The sequence below is a fragment of the Nerophis lumbriciformis genome, linkage group LG22, assembly GCF_033978685.3.
Source record: "Nerophis lumbriciformis linkage group LG22, RoL_Nlum_v2.1, whole genome shotgun sequence".
Lineage (NCBI taxonomy): Eukaryota > Metazoa > Chordata > Actinopteri > Syngnathiformes > Syngnathidae > Nerophis > Nerophis lumbriciformis.
In genome coordinates, this window is record NC_084569.2 from 34,732,459 (window position 1) to 34,757,458 (window position 25,000).

General features: G+C 42.1%; 1 protein-coding gene across 3 annotated transcripts in view; it reads left to right on the forward strand.

Annotated features, from left to right (window-relative positions):
- Positions 1-24,004, forward strand: part of pex12 (peroxisomal biogenesis factor 12) — a 30,730-nt gene extending 6,726 nt beyond the window's left edge. For all 3 annotated transcript variants that reach the window (XM_061973781.1, XM_061973780.1, XM_061973779.1), the window contains 3 exons: positions 13,532-13,667; positions 21,724-22,259; positions 22,985-24,004. In XM_061973781.1, coding sequence (XP_061829765.1) covers positions 13,545-13,667; positions 21,724-22,259; positions 22,985-23,387 — 1,062 coding nt within the window. In that variant the 5' untranslated portion in view covers positions 13,532-13,544 and the 3' untranslated portion in view covers positions 23,388-24,004. The remainder of the gene's footprint in view (positions 1-13,531; positions 13,668-21,723; positions 22,260-22,984) is intronic.
- The last annotated feature ends 996 nt before the right edge of the window (positions 24,005-25,000 follow it).

Sequence of the window (25,000 nt, forward strand, 5' to 3'; positions counted from 1 at the left end):
GCCGAGTGTGAAGCGACTGGGATGAGAATCAGGACCTCCAAGTCCGAGTCCATGGTTCTCGCTCGGAAAAGGGTGGAGTGCCATCTCCGGGTTGGGGAGGAGATCTTGCCCCAAGTGGAGGAGTTCAAGTACCTCGGAGTCTTGTTCACGAGTGAGGGAAGAGTGGATCGTGAGATCGACAGGCGGATCGGTGCGGCGTCTTCAGTAATGCGGACGCTGTATCGATCCGTTGTGGTGAAGAAGGAGCTGAGCCGGAAGGCAAAGCTCTCGATTTACCGGTCGATCTACGTTCCCATCCTCACCTATGGTCATGAGCTTTGGGTCATGACCGAAAGGACAAGATCACGGGTACAAGCGGCCGAAATGAGTTTCCTCCGCCGGGTGGCGGGGCTCTCCCTTAGAGATAGGGTGAGAAGCTCTGCCATCCGGGGGGAGCTCAAAGTAAAGCCGCTGCTCCTCCACATCGAGAGGAGCCAGATGAGGTGGTTCGGGCATCTGGTCAGGATGCCACCCGAACGCCTCCCTAGGGAGGTGTTTAGGGCACGTCCGACCGGTAGGAGGCCACGGGGAAGACCCAGGACACGTTGGGAAGACAATGTCTCCCGGCTGGCCTGGGAACGCCTCGGGTCCCACAGGAAAAGCTGGACGAAGTGGCTGGGGAGAGGGAAGTCTGGGCTTCCCTGCTTAGGCTGCTGCCCCCGCGACCCGACCTCGGATAAGCGGAAGAAGATGGATGGATGGATGGATGGATGGATGGATGGTATATTAAATACAATGTAAATAAAAAATTGAATGCCTCTTTTCTATTTGCAGCCTTCTGAGGTAAATATCAACATTAACTTGGTGGGCGGGGGCATGGTTCGGTGGTAGCGGGGGGTGTATATTGTAGCGTCCCGGAAGAGTTAGTGCTGCAAGGGGTTCTGGGTATTTGTTCTGTTGTGTTTATGTTGTGTTACGGTGCGGGTGTTCTCTCGAAATGTGTTTGTTATTCTTGTTTGGTGTGGGTTCACACTGTGGCGCATATTTGTAACAGTGTTAAAGTTGTTTATGCGGCCACCCTCAGTGTGACATGTATGGCTATTGACCAATTTTGCATTGCATTCACTTGTGTGTGTGTCAAAGCCGCTTATAGTACCGTATTTTCCGCACTATAAGGCGCACCGGATTATTAGCCGCACCTTCTATGAATTACATATTTCATAATTTTGTCCACCAATAAGCCGCCCCGGACTAAAAGCCGCGCCTACGCTGCGCTAAAGTGAATGTCAAAAAAACGCTGCGCTAAAGTGAATGTCAAAAAAACAGTCAGATAGTTCAGTCAAACTTTAATAATATATTGAAAACCAGCGTTCTAACAACTCTGTCCCAAAATGTACGCAAATGTGCAATCACAAACATAGTAAAATTCAAAATGGTGTAGAACAATAGCAACATAATGTTGCTCGAACGTTAATGTCACAACACACAAAATAAACATAGCGCTCACCTTCTGAAGTTATTCTTCATTCGTAAATCCTTCGAATTCTTCGTCTTCGGTGTCCGAATTGAAAAGTTGGGCGAATACGGGATCCAAAATGGCCGGTTCCGTCTCGTCGAAGTCACCGGAGTCAGTGTCACTGTTGTCCAGCAGTTCTGTGAATCCTGCCTTCCGGAAAGGTCGGACCACAGTTGTGACCGAAACTATCTGCCCAGGCATTTACGATCCACTGGCAGATGTTGGCGTATGTCGACCGGCGCTATCTGCCCGTCTTAGTGAAGGTGTGTTCGCCTTCGGAGCTGTGTGAAAAAAGCCACCCGGCCTCTTCGCGTAAACTTCCCTTAACCACTCGCTCATCTTTTCTTCATCCATCCATCCCTTCGAGTTAGCTTTTATGATGACGCCGGCTGGAAAGGTCTCTTTTGGATGGGTGGAAGTTAGCATGGCAAGCTAGAACCACAGTGAAGGATGACTTCTCATTCCCTGTGGAGCGAATATTCACCGTACGTGCTCCCGTTCCACAGTGCGGTTCAGTTGCTGTGAAATACGGTAGTAATCCGTGTGCGGATGGAGAGATTGCGTCTTTTTATGAACCGGATCGTTTTGTAGGAGCCATTTTGTGGTCTTTACAGATGTAAACAGGAAATGAAACGTACGGTGATATCCGCGCGTTTTTTCTTCTTCTTCCGGGGGCGGGTGAAGCGCTTCCTGTTCTATGGGGGCGGGTGAAGCGCTTCCTGTTCTATGGGGGCGAGTGCTTTCATTGGCGGTTGCTTGCGTAGAAGAAGAAGCGCTTCCTGTTCTACCGGGAAAAAAGATGGCGGCTGTTTACCGAAGTTGCGAGACCGAAACTTTATGAAAATGAATCGTAATAAAGCGCACCGGGTTATTAGGCGCACTGTCAGCTTTTGAGAAAAATTGTGGTTTTTAGGTGCGCCTTATAGTGCGGAAAATACGGTATGCGACTGTGCCGGCACACTGTTTGTATGGAGGAACAGCGGACGTGACGACAGTTTGTAGAGGACGTTGAAGGCAGTGCCTTTTAAGGCACATCCCCAATATTGTTGTCCGGGTGGAAATCGGGAGAATGGTTGCCCCGGGAGATTTTCGGGAGGGGCACTGAAAATCTGGAGGGTTGGCAAGCATGAGTATTAGCGGTGAATGCAGTGTTACAGCGGCACCGATACGAATACTGGCGGGCCAGCTCTAATGTTAATTTGATTATGCCTCAAGGGCCAAATGAAATTACACGGCGGGCCAGAGTTTGACACCCATGTGCTACAGGAAAATACCAAAAAAAGAGAAAAAGCCATCAAAATAGGAGCACAAGACAAGAACTAAAACACTACACACGGGAAAACAGCAAAAAAGTCCAAATAAGTCAGGGTGTGATGTGACAGGTGGTGACAGTACACCTACTTTGAGACAAGAGCTATAGTGATGCATGCTTGGTTATGCTTTAAAGCATAAGTGTCAAACTCTGGCCCGTGGGCCAAATTTGGCCCGCCGTGTAATTTCACTTGGCCCTTGAGGTGATATCAAATTAACACTAGAGCTGGCCCGCCGATTATATACAGCGACGGTGCCACTGTAACACCGCATTCACCACTAATTCTCATACTTGCCAACCCTCTCGGGAGAGTCCCAGATTTCAGTGCCCCTCCCGAAAATCGTCACACCCGCAGGGGTGTCAAACTCAAATACAGAGTGGGCCAAAATTTAAAAGTGAACAAAGCCGCGGGCCAAGGTTGAACAAATTAACCTTTTAATAGGGACCCAAACAAGTTTTGCATTGAATATTGAACAAGCAAGGCTTATATAACTTTATAGTGACATGCAAAATTGAGTTTCATATAATAATAATAATTAAAAAATATCAATGGCATATCAAATACAATTTAAATAAAAACCTCTTACCTCTTTTCTATTTGCAGCCTTCTGAGGTAAATATCAACATTAACTTTTTCCACAGGCTAATACATTTGAAAAAAAACAATGAATAAACCAACCATTCAGGACTTTAAACTGCTCAGTTTGCAACACACTGATCTTATCTGATGTGCCCAAGCCAGATACCTGCCATCTTTTTTTGGATGCTAGTTCATTAATGTCGGGGCTCAGGCTTTGAGCTGAAGCAACCTTCATTATCGAACAAAGGTGTTCATCAGTCATTATATCCCGTAGTCCACCCGAACCTTAAAGGCACTGCATTTAAGGTTCTCTACGAGCTGTCGTCACGTCCGCTTTTCATCCATTCTAACTATGTACCGGCCCAGTCACAAGATATGTGCGGCTTCTGTATAAACACACTAGTGAATGCCATGCATACTTGATCAACAACGATCCAGGTTACACTGAGGGTGCCCGTATAAATAACTTTAACACTGTTAGAAATATACGCCACACTGTGAATCCACACCAAACAAGAATGACAAACACATTTTGGGAGAACATCCGCACAGTAACACAACAGAACAAATACCCAGATCCCTTTGCAGCACTAACTCTTCCGGGACGCTACAATATACACCCCCGTTACCAACAACCCCCCACCCCCCACCCCCCCACTCCACCTTGTAGCGTCCCGGAAGAGTTAGTGCTGCAAGGGGTTCTGGGTATTTGTTCTGTTGTGTTTATGTGGTGTTACGGTGCGGATGTTCTCCCGAAATGTGTTTGTCATTCTTGTTTGGTGTGGGTTCACAGTGTGGCGTATATTTCTAACAAAACTTAAAAGTTGTTTATACGGGCACCCTCAGTTAGGGATGTCCCAATCCGATATTTGGATCGGATCAGCTGCCGATATTTGCCAAAAATTGCGTATCGGCAAGGCATGGGAAAATGCCGATCCAGATCCAGTTTAAAAAAAAACTCCGGTCCGTGTTTTCCAACGCACCGATTTAAATAATACATTCCACTTTTCTGCTGCGCCCTAATTTCCGTTCCGCATTTTCCAGCACACCTTCATCACATCCACAGGTCTGTGAATTCTCACGCAGTTGCTTTTAGCTGCTGGCATTACACGACAGGCTCTTCTCACTCTTTCCTGTGTCTCCCTCTCACAGACAGCAAGCGCACCTTCTTACACACGTCACATACTGTCACGACACACGTCACATACATATACGTCCTCCCCGAGCAGAGAGGTAGCAGCATGGCTAACGTTAGCTGTGATGCTAGCGCAGTCGTGCGAGCAACGCTCCCTCTAAGGTGCGCGCCTGTGCAATTGCGCACTGTTTAAGCGTCCTCTGCGCATAGCAAATCTATGCCACGCACAAAATCAAATAAAAAAATAAGCGCATAACAATTTTCGACACACGGACACGACAGAGAAAACGGTTTTCGTCGTCATTGTTCAAATATTGTGACGTCTGTCGAGACGCTTATCTCCATTCGGTGCCACACGCCCACACCATCAAAATGCCGAGGCAAAAATTTCCACATCAACACTGTATGAAAAAATTTGTGATTTTTTTAGTTGTGATTTCCTTCTCTGCATGAAAGTTTAAAAGTAGCATATATTAATGCAGTATGAAGAAGAATGTTTTAATGTAGACATGCAAGCCTTGAAAGAACATTTTGAAAATCAAGACTACATTTCCTGCAAATGGGTGCATTTCTACCCTATATTTTAACTTTAGATTTATTCTCATATCAAACTCTTTTGGCTGTCTTTTTGACACTTACATCCGGCGCCCCCCTCCACACCCTGGTTTATAAATAATGTAAATAATTCAATGTGATTATCTTGTGTGATGACTGTATTATGATGAAAGTATATATCTGATAGTATATATCTGTATCATGAATCAATTTAAGTGGACCCCGACTTAAACAAGTTGAAAAACTTATTGGGGTGTTACCATTTAGTGGTCAATTGTACGGAATATGTACTTCACTGTGCAACCTACTAATAAAAGTCTCAATCAATCAATCCAAACATATAGAATCATCATACTGCTGTGATTATATGCATCAAGTGTTCATTCAAGGCTAAGGCAAAATATCGAGATATATATCGTGTATCGCAATATGGCCTTAAAATATCGCAATATTAAAAAAAGGCCATATCGCCCAGCCCTAGTTCAATGATGCCATTTCTGTTTGTCATGTATAATCTTGTCTATTTTGTGTTTATCCTTGAATAAACAGGTCAGTTTCTTGTTACCAACCATTGTGTATTATTCAAACTCCCCTAATTCAGCTGGCTAGTTGTTATCAAGAGTACTAAAACCCTTTTCAACATGATTCTGACAACTAAGTAGGCTAAATAAATTTAAACTTGAATACATGCTCGGATAGGCCAGTATCGGTATCGGATCGGAAATGCAAAAACAATATCGGTATCGGATTGGAAGGGCAAAAACCTGGATCGGGACATCCCTACCCTCAGTGTAACTTGTATCGCTGTTGATCAAGTATGCTTTGCATTCACTTGTGTGTGCGTGCATAAGCCGCACATATTATGTGACTGGGCCAGCACACGTTGGACTGAATGAAAAGCGGGTGTGACGATTTTCGGGAGGGGCACTGAAATCTGGGACTCTCCCGAGAGGGTTGGCAAGTATGAGAATTAGTGGTGAATGCGGTGTTACAGTGGCACCGTCGCTGTATATAATCGGCGGGCCAGCTCTAGTGTTAATTTGATATCACCTCAAGGGCCAAGTGAAATTACACGGCAGGCCAAATTTGGCCCACGGGCCAGAGTTTGACACTTATGCTTTAAAGCATAACCAAGCATGCATCACTATAGCTCTTGTCTCAAAGTAGGTGTACTGTCACCACCTGTCACATCACACCCTGACTTATTTGGACTTTTTTGCTGTTTTCCTGTGTGTAGTGTTTTAGTTCTTGTCTTGCGCTCCTATTTTGGTGGCTTTTTCTCTTTTTTTGGTATTTTCCTGTAGCACATGGGTGTCAAACTCTGGCCCACCGTGTAATTTCATTTGGCCCTTGAGGCATAATCAAATTAACATTAGAGCTGGCCCGCCAGTATTCGTATCGGTGCCGCTGTAACACCGCATTCACCGCTAATACTCATACTTGCCAACCCTCCCGATTTTCAGTGCCCCTCCCGAAAATCTCCCGGGGCAACCATTCTCCCGATTTCCACCCGGACAACAATATTGGGGATGTGCCTTAAAGGCACTGCCTTCAACGTCCTCTACAACCTGTCGTTACGTCCGCTGTTCCTCCATACAAACAGCGTGCCGGCACAGTCGCATACTATAAGCGGCTTTGACACACACACAAGTGAATGCAAAGCATATTTGGTCAACAGCCATACAGGTCACACTGCGGGTGGCCGTATAAACAACTTTAACACTGTTACAAATATGCGCCACACTGTGAACCCACACCAAACAAGAATGACAAACACATTTCGAGAGAACACCCGCACCGTAACACAACATAAACACAACAGAACAAATACCCAGAACCCCTTGCAGCACTAACTCTTCTGGGACGCTACAATATACGCCCCCGCTACCATCAAACCTCGCCCCCGCCCACCAAGTTAATGTTGATATTTACCTCAGAAGGCTGCAAATAGAAAAGAGGCATTCAATTTTTTATTTACATTGCATTTAATATACCATTGATGTTTTTTCGTTTGTTTTTTGAAAGTTGATTTTGCACTATTAAGTTATATAAGCGTTGCTTGTTCCATATTCAGTGTTTAAAGCAAATCCGTGTAGCAAACTGAGCAATAATTAACGTTTTATTCATGCACTTTCTCTTGCTACTTCAAGGCTTGAATGTTTGATTCATTCATTATTGTTATTTTATTGTCAAATGTATTAGCCTGTGGAAAAAGTTTATTTTGATTTTTACCTCAGAAGGCTGCAAATAGAAAAGAGGCATTCAATTTTTATTTAAATTGTATTTGATATGCCATTGATATTTTTAAATTTCTATTATTGTTATTTGAAACTCGATTTTGCATGTCACTATAAAGTTATATAAGCCTTGCTTGTTCAATATTCAATGCAAAACTTGTTTGGGTCCCTATTAAAAGGTTAATTTGTTCAACCTTGGCCCGCGGCTTTGTTCCCTTTTACATTTTGGCCCACTCTGTATTTGATTTTGACACCCCTGCTGTAGCAGTTTCATGTCTTCCTTTGAGCGATATTTCCCGCATCTACTTTGTTTTAGCAATCAAGAATATTTCAGTTGTTTTTATCCTTCTTTTTGGGGACATTGTTGATTGTCATGTCATGTTCGGATGTACATTGTGGACGCCGTCTTTGCTCCGCAGTAAGTCTTTGCTGTCGTCCAGCATTCTGTTTTTGTTTACTTTGTAGCCAGTTCAGTTTTAGTTTCGTTCTGCATAGCCTTCCTTAAGCTTCAATGCCTTTTCTTAGGGGCACTCACCTTTTGTTTTATTTTTGATTTAAGCATTAGACACCTTTTTTACCTGCACGTTGCCTCCCATGGTTACTCTGCTGAGCTCTTGACAGCTTAACAACAACACATAATTTGCGGATTATAATTACTGGTTTGCAAAAAATATTTTTAACCCAAATAGGTAAAATTAGATCATCTCCCACGGCACACCAGACTGTAGTGTGCCGCGGCACAGTGGTTGAAAAACACTGGTGTATAGAGTTACAATATTATTGTAGTGCAGGTGTGTTCAAAGTGCTGCTCGGGGGTCAATTCCATTCTGCACCTCGCTTTTTTGGGGGGGCATATTGTAAGAATAAAAATTATTATTAATGAGATAATTATTTGATATGATACTAATTTGCTTTGTCACTTGTAACACAAGGCATGTTACACAACACATATATAGCTTATAATCTACTTAAGGATCTTTAATGTACAAAATATAACACAATTTTTCTTTGTGAAAAAAGTGTGGATATTCGTTTAAAAACCACGTTGGCAAAGCAGCATTTTTGTATTAAATGACCACCCTGGCACAGTCCTGTTTTACCTAGTTTTGTTATTTTTCCTCTTAAAAAATATTGATGGTATTGTGGTAGTTGGGCACACATGCCTATAAATACTTGGATTTTAAGTCAAAACCTTTTTTTTTCCCTCTTCCTTGTTAATGCATGAGGTTTATATTCAGTATGGTATTATAGTCTCAAGTTTCAAGTTGAAGTTTCAAGTTTTATTCACAATACCAAATTACAATTACAACAGTAGTGAATATCCATTTAAGGATGGTGGTAAGTGAAAGGGTCCCCCAGATAAGCTAGAAGAAGCTTTTGGCAGGGGGTCCAGAGGACAGTATATGCATGGAATGCTGAAACATGGTGGCAAGCCCAAAAACGCTATATGATAAACACAAAATAGGAGTACTACATACGCATACATTAGGGGTGTAACGGTACACAAAAATTTCGGTTTGGCACGTACCTCGGTTTAAAGGTCACGGTTCGGTTTCGTTTTCGGTACAGTAAGAAAACAACAAAATATAAATGTTTTGGTTATTTATTCACCAAATTTGCAAAATCTTCAACCAAAAATATTTTTCTTAGTGGAATATTTGATGTGAAGTAATGGGAACCTTCGATAGGTCAATAATTCATAATAACATTGATTTTGATTCAATATTATGTTTTGAGCAATGACAGTTTGAAAAAAAAACAAAAAACAGCTTTGTTTTATTAGTCAACATTGCAACTTTTTCTAAATTACATTTAACCTTTAAGCTTTTTTATTTCACTTTTGTTATGTTTTTGTTTATTTTAATAGTACCGTATTTTCCGCACTATAAGCCGCGCCGGGTTATAAGCCGCACCTTCAATGAATGGCATATTTCAAAACTTTGTTCACCTATAAACTGCGCCGGATTATAAGCCGCACCTACGCTGCGCTAAAGGGAATGTCAAAAAAACAGTCAGGTCAGTCAAACTTTAATAATATATTACAAACCAGCGTTCTAACAACTCTGTTCACCCCCCAAATGTAATGTGCAAATGTGCAATCACAAAAATAGTAACACTCAAAATAGTGCAGAGCAATAGCAACATCAATAACTCAACGTTGCTCGAACGTTAATGTCACACAACACACAAAATAAACATTTAAAGCTCACTTTCTGAAGTTATTCCTCATCCATAAATCCCTCGAATTCTTCTCCTTCGGTGTCTGAATTAAAAAGTTGGGCGAATACGGCATCCAAAATGGCCGGCTCCGTCTCGTCGAAGTCATCAGAGTCAGTGTCGCTGTTGTTGTCCAGCAGTTCCGTGAATCCTGCCTTCCGGAAAGCTCGGACCACAGTTGAGACCGATATATCCGCCCAGGCATTTACAATCCACTGGCAGATGTTGGCGTATGTCGTCCGGCGCTGTCTCCCTGTCTTAGTGAAGGTGTGTTCGCCTTCGGTCATCCATTGTTCCCACGCGCAGGTCATCTTGTTGCTTCCTCCACCTACGCACCATTGATTCATTTATGTTCAATTCTCTTGCTGCTGCTCTATTTCCGTGTTCTTCTGCGTGACTTATTGCCTTGAGTTTGAATTCTGCGTTGTACGCGTGTCTCTTAGTAGGAGACATTTTGTGGTCTTTACAAAAACACACAAATGAAATGAAACGTAATACCCGCACGCTTCTTCTTCTACGGGGGCGGGTGCTTACCTTGGCGGTTGCTTACCGTAGAACATGGGTGTCAAACTCTGGCCCGCGGGCCACATTTGGCCCGCCGTGTAATTTCACTTGGCCTTTGAGGCGATATCAAATTAACACTAAAACTGGCCCGCCGATTATATATTGCCGCGGTAACACCGTATTCACCGCTAATTCTAATACTTGCCAACCCTCCCGGGAGTTTTCCAAACTTCAGCGCCCCTCCCGAAAATCTTCACGTCTGCTTTTCAGCCAGCCCGACGAGTGCTAGCCAAGTCACATAACATGTGCGGCTTCTGCACGCACACACAACTGAATGCAACGCATACCTCATCAACAGCGATACAGGTTACACTGAGGGTAGAATAAAAAACTTTAACACTGTTAGAAATATACGCCACACTGTGAATCCACACCAAACAAGAATGACAAACACATTTCGGGAGAACATCCACACCGTAACACAACATAAACACAACAGAACAAATACCCAGAACCCTTTGCAGCACTAACTCTTCCGGGACGCTACAAGGTGTGTGTGTGTGTGTGTGTGTGTGTGTGTGTGTGTGTGTGTGTGTGTGTGTGTGTGTGTGTGTGTGTGTGTGTGTGTGTGTGTGTGTGTGTGTGTGTGTGTGTGTGTGTGTGTGTGTGTGTGTGTGTGTGTGTGTGTGTGTGTGTGTGTGTGTGTGTGTGTGTGTGTGTGTGTGTGTGTGTGTGTGTGTGTGTGTGTGTGTGTGTGTGTGTGTGTGTGTGTGTGTGTGTGTGTGTGTGTGTGTGTGGAGGGGAGGTTTGGTGGTAGCGGGGGGTGTATTTTGTAGCGTCTCGGAAAAGTTAGTGCTGCGTACAGAAGCCGCACATATCTTGTGACTGGGTCTGAACGATGTTAGAATGGATGAAAAGCGGATGTGACGATAGCTCGTAGAGTACGTTAAAGGCAGTGCATTTAAGGCACGCCCCCAAGACTGTGGTCCAGGTGGACGAGATATAATGACTGATGAACACCTTTGTTCAATAATGAAGGTTGCCTCAGCTAAAAGCCTGAGCCCCGACATTAATGAACTAGCATCCAAGAAAAGATGGCAGGTATCTGGCTTGGGCACATCATATTAGATCAGTGTGTTGCAAATTGAGCAGTTTAAAGTCCAGCGGCGATGACCAAGAAGAACGCGCAGTTGGAATATGATTACAACATTTTATGTACATATTTATATACACATTTGAACAATTAGTGATTCACTGAAATATATTTATTAATTGTGGTTCTTACAAAAAATATATCTTATAAAATATAAAAGCTAAAATGTCTCTTAAAGCTCTGCCCCTTTAATTAGTGAATACTAAATAATTTAACTTTAGCCTACTACTACAACCATATTATTTACCAGCAACATGAAGTGAAACAGAGGCAGAGGTGTCCTGCCACAGTCAGTCAACCTCCTCCTCCTCCTCCTGCTGAACAGGTCGCACCTGTGGTCCGGACTGTAGGCCTACCTCCTCTCCAAGTCCAGCCCTTTTCGGCCGTTGAAAATATTTGTCTATACTCATCTGTGTGAAGGAGTGAACATCCAACATTAGAATTAATTACTAACGAGCAGAAGCGCTCTATGTACAGTGCCGTCTAACCAGCAGCTCAACACATGCAGGGTTCAACGTTAAGGTTTTTTTCTACTTGCCCGACTTCTCAAATCTACTTGCCCCAATATTTTTACTTGTCCTGCCTAGGTTTTTTTCTGGCTGTGTAGTGCTCATGGCTTATATCTTACTAGAATCCTTCCCGTTGACTATTTACAACACTACACAGTATTTATTATTATTATTATCTATAATTACATTTAAATGGCATTGCATACATGTAAAATTAAATGCTATTTCACATTATTTGACCAGTAGCAGTTACACCCATCTGAACAGGTCATCCACCTGTTTAAAGCCCAATCACAGTTGAAATCTTGAAATGAAGGGCCTTTAATAAAACATTAACCTGGACAACATTTCAACAGCTGGTTGGCTCAGATTTTATTCTTTTCATTGCATTCACATGCTACAGTGGACAATTTAGCTTCAGTCCATGTGTGTTTATTGACAACAGGGTTATAACCTGGACACGTTAGATCGTCGGTATGAAAACAGGTGACCGAGTCAAACAGTGGCGGTGTTAATGAAGCAGCGTCAGGCTGCTCACCGTCAGTGAAACGCTCGGTGAAATCGCGCATTAACATTAAATATATGACGAGCCGCGAGCGATGCAGCTATAACCTATCTACCTATAACACCTGTAAAAATGAAGCAATGCTACCACACTAGCAAGCGTTAGCTAGCCGGCTATGAGCCACCAAGCTGCTAATTATCGCCAAAAGGCACCATTTAAGTTTTTTTCCCCATGGCATCCTGGATCAAGGCTTTCAGCAGATTTTGGACATTTGAGGTAGAAACGTAGGAAGCGCCATCATTATGAAAAGTAGTCGGCGAGTATTTTGGTCCCGTCCGTCCGTCCCTCTTCTTCTTCTTCTTCTGGCCCACCAGGTGAATTAAGTGCTATTGGCGGAGTTACAATGCATACCGCCACCTACTGCACCGGAGGTGTAACTACAAGCAACATTCACAGACAGTCCCATTGCTTTTATGAGCGGTCGAGCGAGTCAAAAGCCGAAAAATACATTTGTGGCGGACATAATTCTTTCGTGGCGGGCCGCCACAAATAAATGAATGTGTGGGAAACACTGCTCTCTCTCCCTCTCTGTCTCTGCTCCTCCCTCACCAATGCTGCTGCGCGCACAATTTGTTTTGTTTTTAACCCCTTCTTAACCCTGAACGTACATTGAAAATACACGCAACTCTAACTCAAAATGCCGGACATTTGAGGCATTTAAGAAACTCCGCCCGGACAGCCCCGCAAAAGAGGACATGTCCGGTGAAAAGAGGACGTATGGTCAGTCTATCCTAGCCCGTTAGCTGCTAGCATGCCGTGTGTTGTGCCTCGGTGTGCATTGTTTACACAACGTGCGTTACGCTACTTAATATGTCCGTGTGGAAACTCGTTCGGTACACCTCCGAACCGAACCCCCTGTACCGAAACGGTTCAATACAAATACACGTACCGTTACACCCCTAACATACATCATACATTCATTCAACCATGCACAACCCAACAGTAGTCTACCCCACATGAGGCAGTATAGACTTTATGATGTCGGTCTATCTGTGTTGGCCCTGCGATGACGTGGCGATTTGTCCAGGGTGTACTCTGCCTTCCGCCAGAATGCAGCTGAGATAGGCTCCAGCACCCCCCTACAACCCCGAACGGGACAAGCGGTAGAAAATGGATGGATGGATGATAGACTGTATAATATAACAGCGATCCTGTTCTGTCTCTCTGTAATGTTTGTCTGATCTTGAATGGGATTGTGCTGAAAATGTTCATTTCCCCTCGGGGATTAATAAAGTATTTCTGATTCTGATTCTGATTTGTGTGCGGTAGGTCAGCAGCAGTCATGGCTGAGGCCGGAGCTCACCTTACCTCCGGCAGTGTGAGGGAGCAGCCGTCCATCTTTGAGGTCTTGGCTCAAGAGTCTCTGATGGAGTCAGTGAAACCAGCACTGAGACATGCTGTCAAGGTGAGCCCCCTCTGGTTTGTGGTAGTGTTTGAATTTAGACGAATCCCCTTCCTTCTTTCCATTCTGGTTCCCAACGTTTCTCGATCACGATTCTTTTAAGAGGCAGTGTCATAAATATATAGTATTTTTCGGACCATAAGGTGCACTGGATTACAAGGCGCTTTTAAAGGGGTCATATTATGATATAACACTTCCTGGTACCGTATTTTTTGGAGTATACCGTATTTTCCGCACTATAAGGCGCACCGGATTATTAGCCGCACCTTCAATGAATGGCATATTTCATAACTTTGTCCACCAATAAGCCGCCCCGGACTATAAGCCGCGCCTACGCTGCGCTAAAGGGAATGTCAAAAAAACAGTCAGATAGGTCAGTCAAACTTTAATAATATATTAAAAACCAGCGTTCTAACAACTCTGTTCACTCCCAAAATGTACGCAAATGTGCAATCACAAACATAGTAAAATTCAAAATAGTGCAGAGCAATAGCAACATAATGTTGCTCGAACGTTAATGTCACAACACACAAAATAAACATAGCGCTCACTTTCTGAAGTTATTCTTCATTCGTAAATCCTTCGTCTTCGGTGTCCGAAGTGAAAAGTTGGGCAAATTTACGATCCACTGGCAGATGTTGGCGTCGTCTGGCGCTGCCTCCTCGTCTTAGTGAAGGTGTGTTCGCCTTCTGTCTTCCATTGTTCCCACGCAGTTAGCAGTCTAGCTTCGAATGCCCTGTTGACACCAATATCTAGCGGCTGGAGGTCTTTTGTCAATCCACCCGGAATGACGGCGAGTATTGAATTAAGCGCGTAAGCGTGTCTCTCAATGTGCTGTTATGAGCTAGCAAATATAACAACTACACTACCCAGCATGCAACGATAGTTACGAGCATGCGCGGTAGCCCTGAGAAGCGTTGTTGTATGCTGGGAGTTCGAATGTGGTTATGAGCACGCTGTGAGAAAACGTTGAGAACTCAGTTAACACGCCTCGTCTGCATTATTTATAATTAGACAGACAACACACTTAATAGGAGCCATTTTGGGGTCTTTACATAAACACACAAATGGAAATGAAACGTCACATATCCCAGCATGCACCGCGCGCTTCTTCTACGGGGAAAAAAGATGGCGGCTGTTTACCGTAGTTGCGAGACCTAAACTTTATGAAAATGAATCTTAATATTTATCCATATATAAAGCGCACCGGGTTATAAGGCGCACTGTCAGCTTTTGAGAAAGTTTGTGGTTTTTAGGTGCGCCTTATAGTGCGGAAAATACGGTAAGTCGCTCCGGAGTATAAGTCGCACCGGCCAAAAACGCATAATAAAGAAGGAAAAAAACATAATATAAGTCGCACTGGAGCATAAGTCGCATTTTTTGGGGAAATGTATTTAAAAAAAAACAACACCAAAAATAGACATTTGCAAGGCAATTTAAAATAAATAAAGAATAGTGAACAACAGGCTGAATAAGTGTACGTTATATGAGGCATAAATAACCAACTGGTATGTTAACGTAACATATTATGGTAAGAGTCATTCAAATAACTATAACATATAGAACCGAGTTTTTCAACCACTGTGCCGGGGCACACTAGTGTGCCGTGAGATATTGTCTGGTGTGCCGTGGGATATTATGCAACTTCACCTAATTGGTCCAAAAAATATTTTTTGCAAATCAATAATTATAATCTGCAAATAATGTGCCGTTGCTTAGTGTCTGTGCTGTGTAAACCACGTAATACTCCATGTCAGTAGGTGGCAGCAGGTAGTCAATTGCTTTGTAAAAGTCGTAAAGTGTCGGGTGAGACGAGGATGGTTTGTTGTGATCCCAATATGCAGACCACATCGGGAGGCAGTGTAAAGGTAAAAAGGTATGTAATGCTTAAACCAAAAATGTACGTAAGGGAAAGGCAATGGCTATGCAAAACGAAAGTAAAACTGAACTGGCTACAAAGTAAACAGAAACAGAACGCTGGACGACAGCAAAAACTTACAGCGTCCACAAAGTACGTCCGTTCTTGACATGACAATCAACAATGTCCACACAAATAAGGATAGCAACAATGTAAATAGCCTTGCTTGCTAACACAAACCAGGTGCACGGAATAGCGCTCAAAGGAAGACATGAAACTGCTACAGGAAAATAAGGCATGACGACCTGGTGGAGTTTCATTTTTTTTAACGTTTTCTGCTGGTGGTGTGCCTCCGGATTTTTTAAATGAGAAAAATGTGCCTTGCCTCAAAAAAGGTTGAAAAACGCTGATGTATAACATGCTATACAAACAATCTGTCACTCCTAATCCCTAAATCCCATGAAATCTTATACGTCTAGTCTCTTACGTGAATGAGATAAATAATATTATTTGATATTTTACGGTAATGTGTTAATAATTTCACACATAAGTCGCTCCTGAGTATAAGTCACATCCCCGGCCAAACTATGAAAAAAACAGCGACTTATAGTCCAAAAAATACGGTAGTCTACGTAACATGTAATGGAGGTTTGTTGGTCAAAATGTTGCTGAGATGATGTTTTACAGACCATCTTCGAGCCGCTTTCTGACTGTCTCTTCAGGATGCGCCGTTTGGTGGACAGGTCTTATTTACGTGCCTCCACGTCTTATCCCCGTCATCTTTGTTGTAGTTTTTAGCGCTTCCATAGTGAGTCTACTGACCGACTGTTGTTCCACAACAAGGTGATGGAGAAAAAGAAGGAGCTTATTGACTACGGTGCTGTTTACAATGGCAGACGCGCACGAATATTTGTGACTTATGCAGATCCCAAATACACTTCAGCAGGAACCAAAAGGTAAGAAAATGTGGTTTGGCACAACAGGGCGAAACAAAACACCAGATAATGTCTCCTAATAGGTGCCATTTTGGGATTCTTATACACACACCATAATAATACCCGTATTTGAAAAACAGTACGTCTGACTACGGTAGCTGTAATGCACTGACAATCTATCAAGCGTTGCAGTTTTGTAGCTTACCAAAGTCGAACAAAAACATTTTGACAGATTTTAATGCGCCATGTGCAATGTTCTATATTCTCAATGATGTCACGTGGAGGTGGTGACGAACCCCAAGATGCAGAGATGGCAGGCTTGGTGCAGGAAAACATGATTTATTGTCCAAAAAATGTAGGAAAAACACAAACCAGGAACAAAGAGACAGGACACAGGAAAACAGGTGAACTGGAAACAGCGAACAGGAACCAGCAAACAGGAAACAGAAAGCTGCAAACAGCTATCAGCATACCGCAAACAGTCCGCAGCATACAGCTAGTAGCCTACAGCTACAGCGACAATACTCCAGCACTGACTGGAGGGCAAGGCAGGTCTAAATAGCAGCCGGCTGATTGACACCAGGTGTGGCCAGGTGCCAATCAGCCGCAGTTGAGGGGAAACAGCGCTCAGGGAGACAAGCAGGAAACTGAACAAAAATAAGAGCGCTGACAGGAAATAAAAACAAGCATAAAGGAAAAACCAAAACATAACTAAACTGTCAGTGACAAACCTGACAAATTAAACATCAAAGTTTTGGTCTTTCTTGCTAACCGGTATTTGCTAGCGTCATTTTTTTTGAACAGGCGTCAACCTGCAGTCCACACGAATCTCTTATGTATGATTGCCCTCTACTTGTCACACATATCATTACACCGTGTGCAAAATAAAATTGATAAGTACAACCACAAGTAACACGTACATTAGGCACACCAGGTTATAAAGCGCACCGTCAAGTGCTCTTCATAGTCCGAAAAATATGGTACTCTGAATTTGTCACAGGGCTATTTTCAACCAGTACATAAATATCAATCTTTGATCTTAAATAAGAATCTTATAAAGTTTATTTACATATGAGTACACTCTAACAAAAGTTTCAATTGATTTTTTAAAAACGTCATAAAAAACAGTTACCGTATTTTTCGGAGTATAAGTCGCTCCGGAGTATAAGTCGCACCGGCCGAAAATGCATAATAAAGAAGGAAAAAAAACATATAAGTCGCACTGGAGTATAAGTCGCATTTTTTGGGGAAATTTATTTGATAAAAGCCAACACCAAGAATAGACATTTGAAAGGCAATTTAAAATAAATAAAGAATAGTGAACAACAGGCTGAATAAGTGTACGTTATATGAGGCATAAATAACCAACTGGTATGTTAACGTAACATATTATGGTAAGAGTCATTCAAATAACTATAACATATAGAACATGCTATACGTTTACCAAACAATCTGTCACTCCTAATCGCTAAATCCCAAGAAATCTTATACGTCTAGTCTCTTACGTGAATGAGATAAATAATATTATTTGATATTTTACGCTAATGTGTTAATCATTTCACACATAAGTCGCTCCTGAGTATAAGTCGCACCCCCGGCCAAACTATGAAAAAAACTGTGACTTATAGTCCGAAAAATACGGTACACATATTTTGTTGTTTGTCTTAGAGATAGGGATGTTCCGATCAGGTTTCTGTGCTGCCGATTCTGATACCAATCATTCATGAGTGAAATAGGCCGACACGATCACATATTATAACTGTACATTTATATTTCAATTAGGGCTGGGCGATATGGCCTTTTTTTAATATCTCAATATTTTTAGGCCATGTCACGAAACACGATATATATCTCCATATTTTGCCTTAGCCTTGAATGAACACTTGATGCATATAATCACAGCAGTATGATGATTCTATGTGTCTACATTAAAACATTCTTCTTCATACTGCAATAATATATGCTACTTTTAAACTTTCATGCAGAGAAGGAAATCACAACTAAGTCAATTTAGCAAAAGTGTATTTATTAAACAGTTATTAAGCAGTGGCACAAACATTCATGTCATTTCCAAAACAGAAAGTGCAAGATTGTCAGAGACATTTTAAAACAAGCTATGAGTGCACTTTTGTGCATGATGTCACTAAGATGACTTATCAAAACAACACTAAATTAAAGTGCACTTTTTGTACAGAACGCCACTACAATAGTTTAAAACAAATAAAGTGCACTTTTGTGCATGATGTCACACAAGATATTTCAATAAGTGTCAAATAAAAATGAGTTGCATAATAGGAAATCAAATAGTGTATGTCCTTCACTATGTGGTAGGTTACTGCGGACGTTATCTCCTTCTGTTGTTCACTATTTTTTTCATACGGTGTTGATGTGGAAATGGTTGCCTCGGCATTTTGTTGGTGTGGCACCGAACGGAGATGTTGACATGCAGAGTTTCAAGCACTCTTCATTCTCTAGCGGGTGACTTTTCAAATGATGCTACATATTAGCAGTAATGCTACTTTTTGTAGCAACGCTTTTGCCCCACACTTGACATATTACGGTTGTCTGTTCGACATCTTCCCGCTTGAAGCCAAACCACCGCCAGACGATGGACCCCCTGCTGTTTTTCTTGGGAATTAATTCTTCCTTCATTTGTTACCTTTTTTCTCTCGTATTACCACTCACACCACAGCTAACGTTACGCATGCCGCTACCTCTCTGCTCCGCGAGGGCGTATACGTATGTGACGTATGTAAGAAGGTGCGCTTGTTTTATGTCTCTGTGAGAAGCAGAGACAACAAAGAGTGAGAAGAGCCTGTAGTGTAATGCCCGCAGCTAAAAGCAACTGTGTAAGAACGTATACCGTATTTTTCGGAGTATAAGTCGCACCTGCCGAAAATGCATAATAAAAAAGGAAAAAAACATATATAAGTCGCACTGGAGCCCCCGGCCAAACTATGAAAAAAAACTGTGACTTATAGTCCAAAAAATACGGTACTAGAAAATCACGATATAGTCATTTTCTATATCGCACAGAGACAAACCCGAGATATATCGAGTATAGCGATATATCGCCCAGCCCTAATTTCAAGTGTAACAATATCAACACAATATTTAAACTAGTTCATTTTATTTTATTACATACATTTGTTTGATCAAAACAAAGTCAATAGTACTCAATAATGAAAGAAAAGCAAAAACTACTATCCACTACTCATTGAAATCATTTAGTTAATTAAAGTCCTCCTGTGTGCAGTGTAATAATAATACACATATATTAATACTTGTAACAAATATAGTTTATTTTCCGCACTCTTTCCGTTTTTTTGTCAATTTCCACCGCCCGTGGACCGCCACCAACTTGCCGTTGCCGTTCCACATTCCTGCGCTAAATATACGCGGAGATTCTATTTTTGCTGGATGCCGCATCAAATCCGTTCATCCATCCATCCATTTTCTACCGCTTGTCCCTCTCGTTGGACAGGAAGTCATCCACAAACACAAAATAAATTATCCGGTTTACTTTCAAAATAAAATACTCATATTTTATACTTTGTAAGGTCCTAATTGGCGGTGACGGGCATGAAGTCAACTTATCAAAGGTTTTCAGACGTAATTTCATCTTGTTGCCACAAATGGATGAGGACATTATGAAGAATAACTAAAGAATAATGTACAGTTATTTCCCCGGAAGCTAAATGGGGTTATGGGGGCCTGTGTCAAATATCAGCTGATACGGAGACCGGGAAAGCAGAGGACTTGTGGTGTGACACGCTGGTTAGGGATGATGTTACTGTTGTGTTGTTGCTTGTTATCAAGGCAGGACCGAGTTTATTTGCTTTTGCTTCTCTGGAAGGACATAACAAACGTTTTCCCATTCGCTTTATTTCTACCTCCCTAATCACGTGATTATGCGCGGATTCATGAGATCTCGTAAATTAGACTGACCATACCTCCTCTTTTCCCCGGACATGTCCTCTTTTGCGGAGCTGTCAGGGCGGAGTTTCTTAAATGCCTCAAATGTCCGGCATTTTGAGTTAGGGTTGCGTGTATTTTCAATGTACGTTCAGGGTTAAGAAGGGGTTAAAAACAAAACAAATTGTGCGCACGCAGCAGCATTGGTGAGGGAGGGGCAGAGACAGAGAGAGAGAGAGAGTTATGATAAACGCGCATGCGTCGCCAGGCTCTGCTTTTTATCCATAGATTTATCAGATTCAATTTTTTATTATCTATAGCAGGGGTGTCAAAAGTGTGCCCCACAGCTAATGTTTTAAAGGCCCACGGCACATTCTAAAAATACTATTAAAATAAACAAAAACATAACAAAAGTGAAATAAAAAAGCTTAAAGGTGAAATGTAATTTAGAAAAAGTTGCAATGATGACTAATAAAACAAAGCGGTCATTGCTCAAAACATAATATTGAATCAAAATCAATGTTATTATGAATTATTGACCTATCCAAGGTTCCCATTACTTCACATCAAATATTCCACTAAGAAAAATATTTTTGGTGGAAGATTTTGCATATGTTGTGTGTTTGCCATTAAAAACACAGTTTTGTTTGACAAAAAAGGGCGGAAAACAAACAAAAAAACAACATAAAAAAACTAAAACATTGTGAAATGAAGAATAGATGTGAAGTTGATGTAGACTCCAGAGATTTAAGCGTTAAATATAAAATGTATGTATGCCCTGGCACACCATTATCATCATTTCATGACCCAAGCTAAACACTCTTTACACTTTTATACTGAAATAAATACACCTACAACTTATTCAATAAAAACATAGAAAAAACTACCAGCAGCGGTAAAGTTTAGATCCATGAAGGAAAGAAGAAAGTGAATGAATGTTTATAACTGGATACATTTACATATGTATACACATTTGTTTTCTTTTTTAATGAATTAACGTTTATGACAACCTTTTTCCAAAACACAATATAGAATGTGAGATATAACAGAATAATGCATACATTTGTCATTTGTTTTCAAAACCCTTACAAAAAAGTGGGACCCCAAAAATTTACATTTTTATGACTTGATGGAGTCCCTGGGACCCCATTTTGAAAATTCCTTCGGAGAAAAATGCTTTATTTAAATAAATATATTATTTATAAAGCAAGTTCCAGTATCATTGGCAAATGTTCACCTAGTCCCGGCCTTGGCACGCATATATGTGTCCTCTTTTTGGGATTTCAGAACTGGAACACAATACACGACCCAATCCTCCTCCTAACCAATTCTGATGGCTTTATGACCTCAGGTTCTGGCAGAGTCCAACCCCTCTTGCTTTGGTTTCCTGTGGCGGCGCTTTGATGAGTTCTACCTGCTGCTGGATGTCCTCCTGCAGAACCACTTCCTGTTTCACTGTAGCGCCTCCTTCTCTGAGAACTTCTACGGACTGAAAAGGGTTACAGGAGGGCGGGGCCTCCCTGTTCGCCTGGGGCTTCCAAGAAAGACCCGCTGGAGGTCTCTTCTCCTCCTCTGCCTGGTGCCTTATCTGCGGGCCAAGCTGGAGGCCAGGTGTGCGCGCCAAAGGGAAGAGGAAGACTTCTCCATACGGCTGGCACAGAGCAGGAGCCAGAGGCTGTACCGGGCGGCGGTGGCAGCTTACCCGTATGTCAACTCCGCTTGGCAGTCCTGGGTCTTCTGTCAGCAGCTGCTCTTTGTCTTCGGAGCGGCGCGTACCCACAGTCCTTTGCTGTGGCTGGCGAACGTCCGACTGGCTCGGCTCACCGGGCGAGATGTCCGAGACATGGAGCTGAACGCCAGCAAAAGTGGCAGCCCGGCTGGAGCCAGGTACGACTCGCCAAATCACACTCGCAACATCAGGCACACCTAAAGTTAGAATTAAACTGTCATGCAGTCTCACACAGCACTGGAACACTATTATTATTATTATTACAAGTGATTGTCAAACTGTGTGGTACGCGGGCTCCATCTAGTGGTACGCCAAAAAATCGCTTGATTACAGTAGTTTTATTGTCCTATATTCAAACACAGTGTGTAATGTTACAGTTACCAAAAATATTAATTACCGTATATTCCGCACTAAAAGGCGCACCTCCAATGAATGGCATATTTCAAAACTTTGTTCATATATAAGGCGCACCTCCAATGAATGGCATATTTCAAAACTGTGTTCATATATAAGGCGCACCTTCAATGAATGGCATATTTAAAAACTTTGTTCATATATAAGGCGCACCTTCAATGAATGGAAAATTTCAAAACTTTGTTCATATATAAGGCGCACCTCCAATGAATGGCATATTTCAAAACTTTGTTCATATATAAGGCGCACCTTCAATGAATGGCATATTTCAAAACTTTGTTCATATATTTCATATTACATACTGGACCGACATTTTTGTGTACCGTTACACCCTTAGTACAAATACATACTCCTGATAGATGCATGGTACTCTCTGCAGTTGAGTAAATAAACTCCCCCGGCCACGACAAAGAAATAATGACAATAATTCTTCTAAACTCACGATGTGTTCTCTGCTTTTTTTTCCCAGTGTGTTACAGAGGATGTGGTGGGTGACGTCACAAGCGGCGAGGGGCGTGGCCATCTCCCTCTCCACCTCCCTCTCCATGGGGGTCTTCTTCTTACAGTTCCTGGAGTGGTGGTACTCCTCCGACAACCAGGCCACCGTGAAAAACCTCACCTCCCTCCCCGTGCCTCCGCCCCCCCTCCACCTGCAGACGGCCGACCACAGCGAGGGCCGTGACAAGACGCACTGTCCGCTTTGCCGGAGGCTTCGGGTCAACGCCACCGCCCTGTCCACGTCAGGGTTTGTCTTCTGTTATCGCTGCGTCTACACGTACGTAAAAGCCAAACACTGCTGTCCACTCACCGGCTTCCCGACAGAGTTGCAACACCTCATCAAGATCTACTCGCCAGAGAGCTCGATCACTTGACCGTCTCATTTATAACAATACAGTCGAATGTTGATCAATCTAGTTAAATAAAATGGAGCATCTCCAACCCAATGTCAGCTTTACAATACTATATCAGTTACAAAATTATCAATATCTGTTTCAAAAAGTAAAATTCATGACCTTTTAAAACGCCGCTGTGTACACGGACGCAGGAAGAAGTACAGAGCGCCAATAAACCTTAAAGGCACTGCCTTTGCGTGTCGTACCAGTCACATAATATCTACGGCTATTGACACACTCGCAATTGAATGCAATGCATACTTGATCAACAGCCATACAGGTCACACTGAGGGTGGCCGTATAAACAACTTTAACACTGTTACAAATATGCGCCACACTGTGAACCCACACCAAACAAGAATGACAAACACATTTCGGGAGAACATCCGCACCGTAACACAACATAAACACAACAGAACAAATACCCAGAATCCCTTGCAGCTCTAACTCTTCCGGGACAAAACAATATACAACCCCCACCCCCTCAACCACCTCAACCTCCTAATGTCCTAAATTCCAAGCTGCTGTTTTGAGGCATGTTAAAGAAAATTATGCACTTTGTGACTTTAATAATAAATATGGCAGTGCCATGTTGGCACTTTTTTCCATAACTTGAGTTGAAGTTGTTTTTTTGTTTAATGCATCCAGCGGGGCATCACAACAAAATTAGGCATAATAATGTGTTAATTCCACGACTGTATATATCGGTATCGGTAATTAAGAGTTGGACAATATCGGAACATCGGATATCGGAAAAAAAGCCATTATCGGACATCTCTACTTAGGATAGAAATTTACAAATCAATTGGGAACATACAAATACAATAATAAAAAAGGAACATTGAAAATTAATAAAAGACAGTATCAATAATAATACAAATATTAATAATAGTTTGACATTTTTATCATGAAATTGATTCTGTAAAAATGTTTTTTTTAAATATATACACATGTGTATGTGTATACACTGTATATATATATGTGTGTATATACAGGTAAAAGCCAGTAAATTAGAATATTTTGAAAAACTTGATTTATTTCAGTAATTGCATTCAAAAGGTGTAACTTGTACATTATATTTATTCATTGCACACAGACTGATGCATTCAAATGTTTATTTCATTTAATTTTAATGATTTGAAGTGGCAACAAATGAAAATCCAAAATTCCGTGTGTCACAAAATTAGAATATTACTTAAGGCTAATACAAAAAAGGGATTTTTAGAAATGTTGGCCAACTGAAAAGTATGAAAATGAAAAATATGAGCATGTACAATACTCAATACTTGGTTGGAGCGCCTTTTGCCTCAATTACTGCGTTAATGCGGCGTGGCATGGAGTCGATGAGTTTCTGGCACTGCTCAGGTGTTATGAGAGCCCAAGTTGCTCTGATAGTGGCCTTCAACTCTTCTGCGTTTTTGGGTCTGGCATTCTGCATCTTCCTTTTCACAATACCCCACAGATTTTCTATGGGGCTAAGGTCAGGGGAGTTGGCGGGCCAATTTAGAACAGAAATACCATGGTCCGTAAACCAGGCACGGGTAGATTTTGCGCTGTGTGCAGGCGCCAAGTCCTGTTGGAACTTGAAATCT